Here is a 16,414-nt window from a genome sequence, read left to right on the forward strand (position 1 = left end):
GACCCTAAAATATTTCTGTGGTCTCAGTATTATAAAATAGGTCATGTTTTCTTGAACATGAATTTGTATGTATTCTCTCAAATTATTCTCTTATAAAATGAAATATTTGGTCAAATTGTTTCCAAAAGTGCCAGAAAAATCCACTTAACCATCAACTTGAACACTCTTTGGAAAAAGGTTTTTGTGAGATTTTTTTTTTTGTCATTGTTCTACTTTGTCTTTGTTTTGTTTCGTTTGTTTGAAGGTAGCAGAGTAGAATGAGTAAGACTTCATTTGACTGGATTAACAAGAAAATTCTAGGCAATCAATTTCAATTTATCAATAAACTTTCATTATTTGTTTCTTCAGTCGCTACCCATTGAAAGTCTGTTTGTATAATGTTCTATCTTGACGTTAGAAGACAGTGTTAAATGAGATGCTCTTGGCCTCTGCTCTCCCAGATCCCACTTTCTAGATCCGTTATTTCTAGGGAAATAACGTGTGTCTACTCCCAAGAAAAAGTAGGTGGTAAACACAAGACGGAGTGGATAAAATGCAGTGGTCTGAGAATGGGTGGTGGAGGAGGGCCTTTCAGACAAGATGGCAGGAATGATGACCCTGGCTGACACGGAGTCATTCACGAAGATCAGTAGGAAGCCCAGGCAGATAGACAGCATGTGCAAAAGCTGGGACGCAAAGGCAGGCTCAGCTAGTAGAAAACCAGAAGATATAAAAGCCTAAAATATACTGGATTCTCTTACAGGTAAATTCCCCAAGACCTCAACCAATCCAGAGACAATTGAGATGACTCCTCCTCCTACAGAGAGCCTTCCTTTAGTGGGGAACCATAAGAAAAGACAGACCACTCTAGTGTAAATGATGAAGGCACACACCGACTAACTGGGACACAGAGAACACCCAGCACATGGGACTGCATGGAGGTTGGTACCTGAACAAAGAGTAGGAGGTAGGAGGAGGCAAAAAGTTATATTCGAGAGGAACGTATCATCCTGGTTGTGATGGGCCGTGTAAGCCATGTCAGAGAGCAGTGCATTCTACAGCAGAGGGAGGGAGGAAGAGAAAGAGCAAAAGAGATTGGTGGGGGCAGTGGGGGGCATGCCAGTCTCAAACAAGGAAGTGAAATCTCCAGATTTCCATTTTTGTTAGATCCCTGGTGGTAACATCGAGGTAGATGGAAGGGAAACAAACTTTGGAGACAAAGCATTAAGAAACTTCTGGAAATTGTCCACGGGGCTAATGATTAGTCAGGGCATCTCTGATACTAGGGAGAGACAGGGATCTAAATGGACATGTTTAGGATATGAAATTGATTGCCTGTGGGGCTTAGGCAGGAGTATTCATATGGTGAACAGTTTATCCTTCCTAACTCTAACCTTGGCACATGCCTGGTCTTTCATTATTGTGTGACCTCACCACATAATACTCTCTCTTCAATGTTTCTCTAGAGGAAGGAGGAAGAAGAAGGACTGTTGAAAAAAGCAAACTCAGAACTGGTCTGGGGGTAGGGGTGGGGAGTGGCTTGGATCTCCAGTCTGATCCTTGGCCTCACCCCTGTACCTCTCTCCACCCAAGCTGCTACTGACCCTTGGAAATTCCCGTGGATTCATACCGTAAGTGGAGTGGAGGCTCATGTCCTGGGATCTGCTCTTGATGCTCAAAGCCAGCAAAACCGGTGCCAAGGAAAGTATTCGCTTTCCAAAAGAATTCTTTTGTTTGCTTTTTGTTTCTGTTTTGCTTTTGTTCAACACAACTTTTCATGATTGAAATATTCAAAAGAAACTCTTGAGAAAGGGTAGGAGAGGTTAGAGTGGATCGAATCCAATCTCTGTAATGCTGAGGTAAAGGTCTTTGCCTCTGGCTCCAAAATGCCCTGGCACAGGCTGGCTGAGGGCTGAAGACCAGAGATGTGTCTGTAATTGTGGGAGAACTTTCTGAGATCCCTTATCTTTCCAGAAATGATAGGTCTGTATAAGGAGAAATTGACAAACAGTAGCTGAGGAGAGGGCTCAATATTCCGGTTCATTTAGGTCAAAGTGTGACTGTGAAAGCCAGGGATCTGTGTAACTTTGTATTTTCTCAAAACAAGAAAGAATAGAGGATGAGAGGCTTAAAGATAATTTTCTGTTGTCATTATCTAAATAAGAGAGCAGATTTGTGGGAGCAAAGGAAAGGAGCCTCAACATTTAGGGATCTGAAGCTGTATTAAACTTAACCCTATTTAACCTCTCTGGGTATATGCATAACTAAATCCCCTTGGCTCCTCTGTCATCCACTATCTTCCTAATCTGGTAGAAATAAAAAAACTGCAACTCAAGTCTTGCTCCTTGGCTAGGAAAAGAAAAAGACATGTTGATGAAAGCAACATTGCCCAAGAAAGATTGTGTTTCGGCCCCTAGACAGGATGTCTAGGGCATTTTGCTGCTGTTGAGCATCTGAGACCATGCATGTCTTCCCTGACAAGGGACTGGCTCCCAGCCCTTCTCCCCAGACCTGACTCCTCACTGCTGTGGAATAATCCTTTTGTACACTGTGAAGATGCTTTACTCTCATCGGTTTAATAAAGAGTAAACCGGCCTGTAGCTAGGCAGAAAGAGGTTAGGTGGGAGAGCCAGACAGAGAACGCTGGCAAGGAGGGTGGAGTCGCCAGCCAGATGCAGAGGAAGCAGGAGATGAACGTGCCATGTTGAAAAAAGGGACCACCACATGGTAGGGCATAGATAAGAAATATGGGTTAATTTAAGTTGAAAATGCTGGTTAGTAATAAGCCTAAGCTATCGATCAGGCATTTATAATTAACAACAAGTTTCTGTGTGATTATTTGGGGAGCCGGAGGTCCTGATGATAAACCCCGCCTACACCCCACTTACCAGCGGCATTGTACTGGTGATACTGGATCAGCTCTGGGACTGATGAAAAGAGGTGTCTCTCGGCGACATACCATTGTCCCGAGTCATTCTTTTTAATCTGATAATGTTTTATTGAAGACTCTGTGTGTCTGTAATCAGTAAAATGTCAGAGACACAAAAGACTGCTTTAGAATCAAGTCAGTGTGTTAGGCGGTGCGACCCCACTATTCAAGCTTTCTTCCTGACAATACTCCACACCGACGAGAGAACAGATGGGCTCAACAAATACCTGGTCATCCCAGGAAAACCCCTCAAATATCGTACGGGTACCTCATATTCAACATAGCGTTAGGAGACAAGCCCCCATGCCCAGTGAGGCGAAGCTCATCATGAAGCACACTTATCTCTTGAATGCTGAGTTTGACTAAACCATGAGAAATTCCATCGTGAGGGATGGGAAAGGTGAGCTGAGATGGGAAAAGTGGATCGAGGGGACACTGCTGAGCAGGTGACTGCTTCAGGCAGCTATGGCGTCATTATTAAACTGCAGACACCCCGCCGAGGTAGTCACTCCTCAGGGAGGGCTGCTCCCGAGGAGCTGCCTCTCAGGCTTCTCTACCTCACCACAAGTTCCCGTAGGCACAGAACAGCCTAGGCATAAAGGCACAGGAAGCTTGAGGAGCCCCTGAGCCCTCTATGCAGACCAACCCTAGAGGAGACCGAGGAGGGGTCTAAGGAACATGCCACTAGTGTCTCACAACTAATCTAACTTGATCAGGAGGGTTGGTTGGGAAAAGAAAGAGAAAGAAGCTATGTCATAGACTCGTCATGCTACATACTTCAGTTCCTGTAGACATAGACGACAGAGATACAACGTCAACTGGGTAGCTGTCCCAGTTTCTAGGCCAGAAGTCTCCTCCCTAAGCGGAGTCCTTCCGCAAAGTCCCTATGTGACGGCATCTGCGTAAAGCAAAATTGTCCCAAAGATTATCTCTAAAGTCATCACAACCACAAACACTTACCTTCCAGCTTTTGTAAACACAGAAATTGTATAAGACCCCAAATGTCTTGAATCCCTCACAATAAATGCACCTTCTTTAGCCTGCAAAAATAAAATTTATCCATTATTCAAGTGTACTCTTTCTTAGAAAAACAAACTGAGATATCACTGATAAAACATGAACCTAAATAGATTTACGATAAGCAACTTATATTTAAAAAAACAAGTGACTTCTATATTCTTACAATTGAAGAAGGAGATTACTTTTCAAGTGCACACTATTGTATCTCAAAGGTTTAGGAATCGTATTGCAAGAGAAAGTAACTTAGATAAGAAATTTACAATGTGTGAATATTTTAAAACATTATCCTTGATTTTTCCAGGACAGGTTCCAGGTCTTGAGAATCTTGTACCCAGCATCTAGTGGTTTTTGTTGTGCTGAGGAGGAAAACAGATAAAAATCGCTGATCCATGTAAAAGCAAACTTTGAGTCGGGCTGACAAGGCTGCGTGCTAGAAGAAGGGGAACGAAAGACGCAGGGAGAACCTGTTTCCGGAAAGGCAGAGGGTAGGCCAAGGGATCAGAGTTCGTGAGAAAGAATACCGTGGGGGATCCTGTTGGGAGCTGCAGACTGTGTGGGGTGCGTAAGATGAAGAGGAACAGCAGCGGGGGGCAGGGTAAGACTTTTCAAGGCTCAGTTAAGAGCGAGGACCCTGTGGACATTCATCGAAGAAACGCCACGAAAGCTGTAAACTGCTTTCCGATCATTTTGACAGTTAGACTGCTTTGTTTGTTATTACACAGCTTTTCTGCCTCGGCGGGCATGCATATGTTCCTGAAGGCCAAAGAGCCACAGGGTCTCTCTCGTAAAACCACCCACAGACTGGGGGTTCTCCACCTTCTAATGCTCCATTCTTTAAAACAACTCCTTCCTCGTGCTGTGCTTCCCCAACCATAAAATTATTTTGTTGCTACTTCATAATAGCTATTTTGCTTCTGTTACAAATTTTAATGTAAATACTTGATATGCAGGATGTCTGCTATGTGACCCCACCCAAAGGGGTCCCACAAGCTGGGTTTAAATGAGGAACCCTACCTTAATATAGAATATAGAGGGCAACCAAGGACGATTCCAGATGTCAACCTCTGGCCTACATGCACAGTTCTTGTTAGGGATGTGGTCCCTGGTAGGTTTACCATACTCCAGCGGATGGCTTTACCCTGTGCATGTATGGGCAATTATTCTTAGCAGGTTATTTTTAAAAAGGATATGAGGTCGGAAGGGAAATGTGAGGAGAGATCTGGAAGGAGTTGGAAGAAGGGGGAGGTGAATATGATCAAAATGTATTGTATCCTTGGATAAAATTCTTAATAAATAGAAGTGTAAATTAGCATCTTACTTTTCTGTTCCCACGACAAAACAGCACGACCAAGGCAACTTCTAAAAGAAACCATTTAATTCGGAACACATAGTTCCAGAGGGCTAGAGTCCATGACCATCCTGACGCTGAACAGGGCATGGTGCTGGAGCAATAGCTGAGAGCTTACATCTCAACCACAAGCACAAGGCAGAAAGAGAAAGAGCTAACTAACGGTGGGCTTTTGAATCTTTAAACCACATCCCACCCCAATGACAAACCTCCTCATCGTTCCTAACAAATTCCACCAGCTGGGACCAAGCATTCAAATATATGAACCTTCTCATTCAAACCACCACAACCAGGCAAATTGTTCTGAATCAAGTCTTGAAAATACCTAGCAATATTAAGTCTGAGAATTCAGTGTGTACATGTGTATGCAAGATTCTTACAAGGAAGCTTATCACCCAGTGTGCTGAACAGTAAGAAGCTGGAAACAACTGGAATGTTTATAAACATTGAATGGATTTTATACATGCATACAATGAAATATTAAATAATATGGTGATTCTAAATGTATACATATGAATAATTTTTTAAATCATAAGAATCCAAAGTCTTGGATGGTGGCTCATACCTATTATCCCAGTACCTGGGAGGTTGAGGCAAGAGGATTGCCTCAAGTTTGAGTCCAACCTGGGCTACACGTTGAAGCTTTGTCTCAAAAATCAGCAAGTATCAATGTATATGATCATCTTCATGTCAAGTGGTAAAATTATTTATGCACACACATAGATGATAAACATAAAAATAGAGGGAAAAATGAGAATGCATCCATCCTTGTGACTGCCTTTAGTGAATGTAGGGGAAATGATGGGGTGGACTCCTGCTGTGCAATTTTAGACCCTTCAGAAATGTCAGGCAGCGAGCACAGTGGCAATGCCTGTAATCTGAACTTGGGAGTTAGAGGAAGGAATATCACAAACTAAATATTAGTCTCAGTTATGAGGTGAGTTTGAAGTTAGCCTGGGCTATGTGAGGCACTATCTCAAACAAAGGAAAACAGAAAACTGAAGGAAAAAAAACCCTCAGGGTCAAGTTTTTAGCATGACATCAGTGTGGCAGGCATGTGGGCTCTTCCATAACTCTTTGGTCTTGTCTTCAGCAAGATGAGACCCTCCAATTACAGGATCTCTTGCGCCAGACGTACACACTCCTGGTATTCGTATCATGTGGCCTATATCATCTTGTTTATTGCAAAACTGCTCCCAGCTTTCCCTCCTTTAATTTTCCAGGGTGGAGCTACTGATTTTCCGAGCTTTCTTCAGCAAGCAGACCTGTCGCCTGAGGTCAGGTCTTGGTCCCCCATCTTCCACGTGGCCCCCTAGTTTAGAGTGGGTCTTTGCTGGGTCACTGCTGACATGGATTTTCTTTTATGTACCAAACTGACTCTTGTTCATATTTCTAGAGTCTCAATCTCTGAGGCCGGCACAGAATGACAAACTTCCTCTCCAGGTCTGGGTTTGACACTTCATTTCCCCACACCCTGCGCTGACGTTGGAAACTTAGACTCTCCGCTGTTTTGACTTGATTTGACCTAAATGAGCAGTTTTGATCTGAATTTAATATTTTAACCACACACTCTCCTCTTTGTTCCTAAAGACTAAAGAAACCAGCCCTGCAGAGCTCTCTCTATTTGTGTTTTTCATGAGTGTAAGCAGAGGTCACAAGGTGAGAGGCTCTGTTGTGCAGAGGTCATATGGCGGTGGCAGTGTTCTCAATCTGTGGGTATGACCCCTGTGGGTCTAATAACCCTTGCACAGGGGTTGCCTAGGACCATCGGAAGACACAGATATTTACATTACAATTCATAACAGCACCACAATTACAGTGATGAAATAGCAACGAAAATAATTGTACGGTTGGGGGTCACCACAACATAAGGAACTGCATTAAAGGGTCGTAGCATTAGGAAGGCTGAGAACCACTGTCAGATGGGTACCTCAGATACAGACTCCACGTAGAGAATGCATGTTGAATGAAAGAGTCTGAAGTCAAGATTATTTCAAGAGAAACACGTTTCTGAAATCACAGTGGCAGTCCGTGAACAGGCGATCTTATGTTAATATGCCTGACTTTTGACTTAGAAACATGTGCAGCGGGAGTGAGTTTGCAATGGTATTTTAAGATCAGAAAGAATAGGAATACACCTTTTTGAAGGACTACAGTCTTCGCCATAGACTTCTCAGCATTCCAAGAAATATTCACGGGCTATTTCTGGACACATTGAATTACCTCTTGCCTCAGCAGGCGTTCCGTCTGGTTTCTTGTAATGTTCTTATGATACCATCTGGAAAATTAACAAAGAACACATTTTAACTTTATGGGAATTTTTCTTCAGGGAAAAATACTCTAATTCCTTCACCTTAAAGTCTTCATTTAGAATTTAGTTTAGAAAGCTCTGGCTTAAATTCAGATAAATAGCAATGTTCTATTATGTTGCCAATTTACCAGGGTCAATACATTATTTTTCTCATTTCAAGCCATTCTATAGTTCATTCTAACACAGCTCACATCACCCTTCTGGCACACAAAGTACTTATTATAACTTTGCATGATTTAACATCGTATAAAATTCCATGAAAAATATGAAGTTAAGAAGTTATCTTCAGGGACTGGAGAGATGGCTCAGCGGTTAAGAGCACTAGCTGCTCTTCCATAGAACCCAGATTCAATTCCCAGCACCCACATGACAGCTCACAACTGTTTATAACTCCAGCTCCAGGGGATCTGACACCCCCACACCAATGCAATAAGATAAAATAAATAAATTATTTTTTAAAAAGAAGTTATCTTTAACACGTGCTTAGTTCTGTGAACAAACTAAAATACAGCCATTTCCATATCTTTATTTCCCCTCAGAAAGTTCTAGTCTGCATGTTTTTAGAGATGTTAGGTCCCTTTCCAAAGAGAAACCCGTCCTGACTTACCTAATTCTCCTTAATACATCCCCGCTCTGCCAATATAGTTAGTACTTGACAGAGTTTATAGACAGGGACAGCCCACCCACAATCCTGACCCAACTGCCTCTCTTGTCTTCTCCCTCAGCACAGTCTCCCCTGATTCACTAAGCCACACTGGGATTCTTTCTTTTCTGATAGATAAGCACCCTTCCACCTTCAATCCCTGTTTTCTCCGCATCCAACATGTCATTAGGTGACCAGACATCAGAACGACACACAGTACACACAATCAAATAACACTATGTGGAAAGCGTGTTGTTTGATATGACCAGGCTGAAGCCGTAGTGTACAGAAAAGAGGAAAACTGTCAAACAAGGAAGACAGAAAGGTCGAGAAATTTGCAACTTCAAAACAACATATTAACAAAGAGCTTTAAACGTATCTGAATATTACTGGAAATACTGCTTTGTGGAGAGAAAAAGTCAACATTACACATGAACTGAGTCACCATGGATGGGCCAGAGGTGGCTAACTGAAAAGCCTGAAAGGATGGAGTCTCTCAGTACGTGGACTTCCCCTACCACCTGGTGGTGAGAAACTGCCTCAAAATCTGGATGGTCGGCTACCTAAACCTAATTTAATTAACCATGACTGACTATACCCAGTTTGTTAATACAAATCAGATGTATCAGGAAATCTAATTGACTGGCCTTATAAATAGGACTAAATATTAAGGTATATTTAGTAAGTGGAATTTGAATTACAGTGATCCTTCTTATTTGTTTAAATTTATGAATAATTTATTAAGACCAGCCTGTTGAATTTGAAAGATTACTGAAAACTGTGATAGTACAAGAGATTATTGATAATTTAGGTGTGTGCTGAGAACCAAAGCAGCCATCAATCTTTCTACACACCAATGTCCCCTGAAATAACAGAGGTCCCCCATCACCTTTCAAACTGCCTCCTACCACCCTGAGGGCTCTTGTCACGTTCTGATAGACGTCTTCCCTATCCCAACTCTTCTGCCTCCATCCATCACTTGCCCTGTTTTCTCCTGTGATTCCTATATTACTCTTTAGAATAACAATTTAGTACTATAATTTAGAATTATATATTTGTTTTTATATCTAGAATTGTTTAATGTCCCTTTTCTTCACTACTTGTAAGCTCCATTAAGGCAAGGAGGGTTCCGTGTATTCTAAATAGTAGCCCCAGGGCCTAAAGGTGGCTGATATCAGATACATTTTGGGTATACATTAATGGGATTGAACGCATAATGAGATCCAGGTGCTGAAGTAACAAAGGCATGCTGATTATCTGTAAAATTAGAGCGGGTGGGCCAAACTCCAAAGGACTTCCCCATTATCGTCATATGTTTACTATGTTCCACGTGAGGTTGTGTCCCCACTTTTTGGAGCATTCAGAGGCAGTCCTTTTGTTATAGTCATCATAAAAGTGGATGGCGTGTACTAAGTGACCGATATATTCTAGTGATTAGTGATGGTAACTATTACATTCCTATTTTAATGCAACTGTTTAAAAAGAAATAGTGAGTAGTCCTAAGATTTGAATCACTAAAAAGCTTGATTTTAAAATTTATGTAAATCAGAGTCCAAAGAAATTAAGTGGGAATTCTGTTTTGTTGGGTTTTCTCTTTTGCAGGGAGCATTGAGGCAGGGATTTTCTGTGTAGCCCTAGATGTCCTGGAGGCTGGCCTCAAACTCACAGAGGTCCACCTGCCTCTGCCTCCTGAGTGCTGGAATTAAAGGTGTGAGCCTAACACCAGAGCTGACCGATTTAGAGGATCCGATCTCTACAATACAAACAGCCTTAAACCAGAGTCTTGGCTTAGTCTAAACAAAGGAAGCAATGAGCAAAAGAGCTATGACTGAAAGAAACGAAACTACCGTAGTTGAGAGTCTGTTCAGTAACCACCAGACTCTTGTCATACATGTCTGCTTTGATCTTCTGGAAAATCCGAACTTGAACAAAGATACAAAAAAAGTCCTACTTTTTCTAATTATTCTGGGTTGATTTTCATACACAGTCTCCTCTAAGCTAGGCTTCTTTTGCTGGTCGGCTTCAGCACAGGGGAGCAGCGAGACCCTATGGGGCAGGCTTGAGTGAGTGATCATAAGCAGATATGAAACGGTTTTCTAAGGGAGATGATGGCTTAATCCCCTGAATGGGGTGGAGAGTGGAGAGTGGAATCTCAGGCCAAAGGGCCAGGTCAACAGAAAGAACATTCGAGGCAGAAAAGACTGAAGGCACTTTGTGATGGAGCTGAAGAGCACGGTGGGGAGGAGGAGACAGCCAGCAGAGCTGTCTGGGAAAGCCATGTTACATGTGCCACGTGCTCTATGGTCGTCTTCATCTATACTTGCAATTTCAAAAATGGAGTCATTTTAGAGAAAGGTGTATTTAACCTTGCCTAAAGTAGCAGCGAGGCCAAGGAAGCTTGCTCCATTGTATTTGCTGTCTGGTCTCATAGTGCCACCTGTTGGAAGCATATGCTAATTGCAAGATAAGTACCAAGGGAGAAGGGGGCATGAATTCAAGCTGTCCAGCTTTGTGATGGACCTATAACTTAATCTGTTGGCCTTACTTTTTCACCTGAAGAGCAAGGATCTTCGAAGCCACTGCCTAGACCTTCCTATTCCAAAGCTATATCGTCTATCAAAAAGAGAGGAAGCCTTTTAAAGCATTTGGATAAGCAGGCTTAAAGTTCTTGCGAACGATATAATCAGCCTCCCTCTTGCCCTCAGGTACTTCTAAAAAGATCAAAACCAGAGCCAGCATCTGAAACTGGCCTGTGCCGACTGTCGGGTTGCAATCTGCCATTTTGAAAAGCAAGCGTTCCGTGTAGGACATACAGTACATCACGTGTATCAGTGTCTCTAAAGCGTGGCCGTGCCAAACAAAATAAACACAAGCCTAAGGAGGAGTCTCAGAAGCAGCCGGGGTAAGAATCAGAGGTCTCCCTGTTGCTAAGGTTACGGAATGTGTTAGTTTCCTTTTCTTTTACAAACCTGAGAACTGTCTATACTTCAAAGTTCCCAGCAAGTCCCTGATTGTCACAGGTTAATCACAGCGCAGGCTTGGGAGGGGGCACTTACTCATATATTTCTAAATTGGTGACTCTGTTTTCTGTCACGTAGTTGCTTGGGATTAAGCCTTCATTCCTACAACACAAAACAATACAAAACTCAAGATGGGAGGTTTGTAACATTACCATGACATGTCTATAATTACTTAAACCCCAAAGATGTAGGGGGAAATCAAAAGCATTTTACTCATTAAGTTGTTAAAAGAATAAAATATAAAAATATTTTTCATTTCCAACTCCACAAAAATCTCTATATAATATATACTAAGATCCTAACTTATAAATTAGCTATTTCAAGAGATTTTATGACCCTATTTCCTTTTCTTCTCTTCCCTTCCTTCCTTTCTTCCTTCCTTCCTTCCTTCCTTCCTTCCTTCCTTCCTTCCTTCCTTCCTTCCTTCCTCTTTTGAAATAATCTCTCCATGTAGCTCAGACTAACCTTAAATCCCAGGTCCTCCTGAGTCACCTCAAAAGTTGCAGGGTTGCAGGCTGGTGCCATCAAGCCCAGCTCGGTTATGTATTTTCAAAGGAAAGTGGATGCAGCTCTGAGTTTCAACTTAACGTGCATTGTTCAGCAGAAAGAGCATGGGTAAACTGAGGGCTGTGCCATTGGCCTCACTGTAGACGGACTACTGAAAGGCCTCGGATTTAGAAAAGAAGCCATTAACTTTTTATTTTATAGTTAAATTCATGGAGTTTATAAAACACTGCCAAAATTCTGTTTTGTCAATGTTGGGTCAAAACGGTACCCTATTAAGCCGGGTGGTGGTGGCACACGCCTTTAATCCCAGCACTCAGGAGGCAGAAGCAGACTGATCTCTGTGAGTTCAAGGCCAGCCTGGTCTAGAAGAGCTAGTTCCAGGACAGGAACCAAAAGCTACAGAGAAACCCTGTCTCAAAAATAAAATTAAACAAACAAACAAAAAAGGTACCCTAGCCAGGCAATGGTGGCGCAAGCCTTTAATCCCAGCACTCGGGAGGCAGAGGGAGAGGCAGGTGGCTCTCTGTGAGTTCGAGACCAGCCTGGTCTACAGAGCTAGTTCCAGGACAGGCTCCAAAGCTACAGAGAAACCCTGTCGAAAAAACAAAAAAAAAAAAAAAAAAAAAAAAAAAGGTACCCTATTTCTCCCCTCAAAGGGCAGGCCAACTGACCCATCCAAAATTGAGTCTAGGCCAAGCTCAGCCTGGACTATGGGAAGATTTCTTGTGGCCAGATAAAAGCTACCATTCTCCAGGAACTAACACAACTGGTTCCCACCTGTCAAAAGGAGTCATTTCTCTTACCTCTGGCAGAAGTGGCAACCTGTAGTTGCTATCAAAGACCACAGCTGCCTCCAGGGTTCGTCAGGATCACAAACACCTGCTACACATTTTAAGGTCCACACCTGGGTCTTGCATCCTGGGCCTTCTTACTTCCCTAGGATTCCTTCCTCTAAGATACCTGTTTGTTCTCTATAATGTCAAGGTTTCCTCCTATCCCACTACTTTCACTATATGATCTATATGTCCGTCTATCTATCTATCTATCTATCTATCTATCTATCTATCTATCTATCTATCTATCTATCTATCTATCCATCCATCCATCCATCCATCCATCCATCCATCCATCCATCCATCTATCTATCTATCTATCTATCTATCTATCTATCTATCTATCTATCTATCTATTTCATCTGTTTATATCATCTATCATTTATCTGCCTATTTATCTAATCAATCTGTCTATCATCTTTCGCTAGCTACTTATTCTCTCTTTTTCTCTTTCTCTCTCTAACCATGCTATATTCTCTCTCTCTCTCTTGCTATCTTGCTGTGTCCACTATTTTCCCCCACTTCCCTAGCCCTGGCCATGTTCAGCCTGCTTCCTTTTCTCTCTGCTCTCTTTCACATCAACAATAAATGCTTCAACCATATCATGGAGTTTCTTTGTTGGCAGTTTCTTTACTGAACCCCTCACATGCAATCACTACTTCCAACTAGTCTCTTTTCTGCACCTAACTCCACTGTCTAGTTGGTGATCCTTTTCAATGAGCTATGATCACATGTTGAAATATGGTGTTGTTCGTAGATTTGTTTACAGAGAAGTTATCACACTTTAAGGCTTGTTCTACAACTTACTTTCAGTTTGTCAGTAATACATCTTGGTTGTCTTTTGGTCATTTGAAGAGGAGATAAAAGGACAGGAAAAAGAGAACTCCTGGCCTCCCCACTGACAAGGGTCATATCTATAGTTTCCGTATCTAGGGCAGGATGACTATTGCTAGGCATTAGGAACTTCCCCACTTGAACCCCACCTTATAGGAATAGTCTGACTTGAGTCCAAGACTGTGTTCAAAGATTGCTTTACGGCACTGCTTATAATGGAGGAGGGGCCAAACTAAAATGTGTATACATTGTAGAAATTTAAAGAAATGGACCTTAGTAGTTCCTACTTTTTGATTGAGCTCTACATTTTTCTGCTTCCCTCCCTGCCTCTCCTCTCCTCTTCAACCCTCTCCCAAAGTCCCCATGCTCCCAATTTACTCAGGAGATCTTGTCTTTTTCTACTTCCCATGTAGATTAGATCCATGTATGTCTCTCTTAGAGTCCTCATTGTTGTCTAAGTTCTCTGGGATTTGTAGACTGGTTTTCTTTGCCTACTTTTAGCTTAGGCACTATGATACCAACTGATTATTATAAGTCTTCCTTGATAGATTTGTACTTTACACACTGAGACCAAATCTCTCAATGATTTTTATGTTCCTCAGGTCTGCCAGCTAACTCTTGGAGTTCTCTTCTAGGCCTCTCTCGAGTGCTGGGGTTACAGGAGGCCCACCAGGCTCGCTAGACTTCAATGTGTGTTCTAGGGATCCAGATTCTGGTCCCCACCTTTGTGACACAAGCACTTTATGGAGTAAAGCCAACTCCCCAGTCCTTATCTATTATTCCTTTTCAACAAGTAAACCCCTTGGCAGTGATCCCCAGGACCCGCAGGGTCAAGTGGTAGCATGGGTGGGGGGGAGGGACGGGAGAGGCAGGGGCATTGTGGAGGCAGGTGCCCAAAGTCACTGTATTTTACTGTTCTCTTACAAACAGGGATGAAGAGACTGTTTTACCCCATGCAGAGCAAAGAGTTAAGATCATGGAGATGATGACCTACTACACAGGGTCCCCCCTTGCATCCTGAAGCCTTCAAAGGTTGAGGAAAGATGAATAAGGACTCAGCCATCTTCTTACCCCAGACGGTCCCTGGCCTTCCACCAGTGAGGATCACATCTCTCCAATATCAAGTATTCCTCTGCTCTCTTCAGTGCCAAATTGCAGGGCTCCCGGGGCATGAAATCATAGAGAGCCTTGACCTGGATCCTCTCTTCAACAAGCACTGAGAGCGGGAGGGGAGGCAGCGGCTTGCGTTTTGAGGGTTGCGCCCCTCCTCTGTTGGACTGTAAAAAGAATTACGGTTTTAGTCGTTTGTGCCAAAAACCAGAAAACAAAACAAAAACCAAAACCAGGACATATGCATCTGCCTCCATCTCCCTTCTACCCAGCTCCACCAGTCCACCCAGGCAGGAACCAGGGACATGTGCTGCAAATGACTAACGGCCGCATAGCATCAGGGGACACTTGTCATTTTGTGACTTTTTGAAATCACAGATTCTCTCGACAGCATAGCTTTGGAGTTTCGTACATCGTGATTCTCAAAAGATGACTTACCCTGACACAGTTTCATTTGGCTTTAGTGATTGTTGGCCTGCGAGAAGAGAAGCCCACACCCTCCCCACCTCCTGCCCTTCCCTGGTGCTGTAAGCTTGTGTCTTGGAGGAGCGCTTCACCCTCCAGGCTGCTGTCTCTTCTCATCTAGAATTTAACCCTCAACCCAAGATGGCAGAGCCACAGTGTCTTTCCCCACTGTCTTGTTTCAAACTCTATCTTTAAGTCTAGCGAATTAGACTAGACTTAACTGGATTTCCCCCTCACTTTCTTCTAGAACACTATTGAGCTCTTACTGTGTACGGATCCTGATTTTAAGTTTTGGGCATGGGAACAAGCAGGACCTCCCCAGGGAGCTTGCCTGTGGGGGGACTCCCTGTGGAAATAATACTCACTTGCTTTTTGTTCTTCAACTTGTCAAGCCATGGCCTGTGACGCTGGGAATAATTTTCTGCAGGTTCTTCGTTTTTACTGAGGCTTATCTGTGTTCTTACTTGCCTGGCATCAGAAAGCAATCATTTTACAAACAGTTGTTCATGATGAGGGTATTCCCGAGTCCTTCAGAGTCTTCCAGAGATAAAGCAATCTGTGTGCCCTTTTTTGAGAAAGATAACTTCCTAGTTCTAACTCCTCGAGCGCATTCTGAACTACAACTCTGAGGATTTTGGTTTCTGCATCCAGAAGTCAGAAAAGAGAAGTGAATTCAGAGTTGTTTTTGAAATAAAGTTGCAAGAATGTGTCATGTGCCCGGAGTCCTATAGTTTTGAGGGCTCTAAAACTCGAGTCAATCCAACAAACACTCTGAGTCAGGCAGTGTGCAAAGCGCTTCCCGGTTCGTCCCTATCCCCTCTGGTTACACAAGTACAGGGTGAATGATTAAGAATGCAAGTGTAGCCAGGCAACGGTGGCCCACGCCTTCAATCCCAGCACTCCACTCGGAAGGCAGAAGCAGGCAGAAGAACTGTCCGTGAGTTCACAGAGCCAGTTTCAGGACAGCCAGAGCTGTTACACAGAGAAACTGAGTCTTGGGGGGTGGGGGAACACGTGTGCACCCTAGCTCCGCAATTTCATGCTGTGGCCTCAGACAAAACAAAGCAACCTCTCTGCGCCTTGGTTTTTCCTCATCTATAAAGCGAGGATTATAAAGGAAAACGCCATGGGAGGTTCTGAGAGCTATGTGAAGGAATAAAAGCAAACCTCTTAGAAGAGCGTTTATCGAGTGGCTGAGACATGATGCCTTGAGTTAATTCTTACACAATCACGTACCAAAGCAAGACTCGTGTAGTGAGGATTCTCGTGCTTAAGGGGAAAAATTACTGAGGGGAACACAGACATATAAAACAAGCAAGCAAACAAATGAGGGCAGAACCATGCCACATTCTGTGGGAACACACAGAAGTGAGTGTGTGCGGGGCAGTGTAGGAGGGATGGAGGACCAGCGCACC

At 43.1% G+C, this 16,414-nt stretch overlaps 1 protein-coding gene across 3 annotated transcripts in view; it reads right to left on the bottom strand.

Annotated features, from left to right (window-relative positions):
• Positions 1 to 16,414, bottom strand: part of Txk (TXK tyrosine kinase) — a 50,378-nt gene that overhangs the window by 17,000 nt on the left and 16,964 nt on the right. For 2 of the 3 annotated variants that reach the window (XM_050150205.1, XM_050150206.1), the window contains exons 3-8: positions 15,365 to 15,467; positions 14,496 to 14,701; positions 11,287 to 11,352; positions 7,500 to 7,554; positions 3,869 to 3,948; positions 2,868 to 2,995 (exon numbers count right to left, since the gene is read on the bottom strand). In XM_050150205.1, the coding sequence (XP_050006162.1) occupies positions 2,868 to 2,995; positions 3,869 to 3,948; positions 7,500 to 7,554; positions 11,287 to 11,352; positions 14,496 to 14,701; positions 15,365 to 15,467 (638 nt within the window). The remainder of the gene's footprint in view (positions 1 to 2,867; positions 2,996 to 3,868; positions 3,949 to 7,499; positions 7,555 to 11,286; positions 11,353 to 14,495; positions 14,702 to 15,364; positions 15,468 to 16,414) is intronic. The other variant, XM_050150208.1, reaches the window with a different exon arrangement.

Source organism: Alexandromys fortis, unplaced genomic scaffold, assembly GCF_014885135.2.
Source record: "Alexandromys fortis isolate MF-2015 unplaced genomic scaffold, M_Fortis_MF-2015_v1.1 scaffold_0, whole genome shotgun sequence".
Classification (NCBI taxonomy): Eukaryota; Metazoa; Chordata; class Mammalia; order Rodentia; family Cricetidae; genus Alexandromys; species Alexandromys fortis.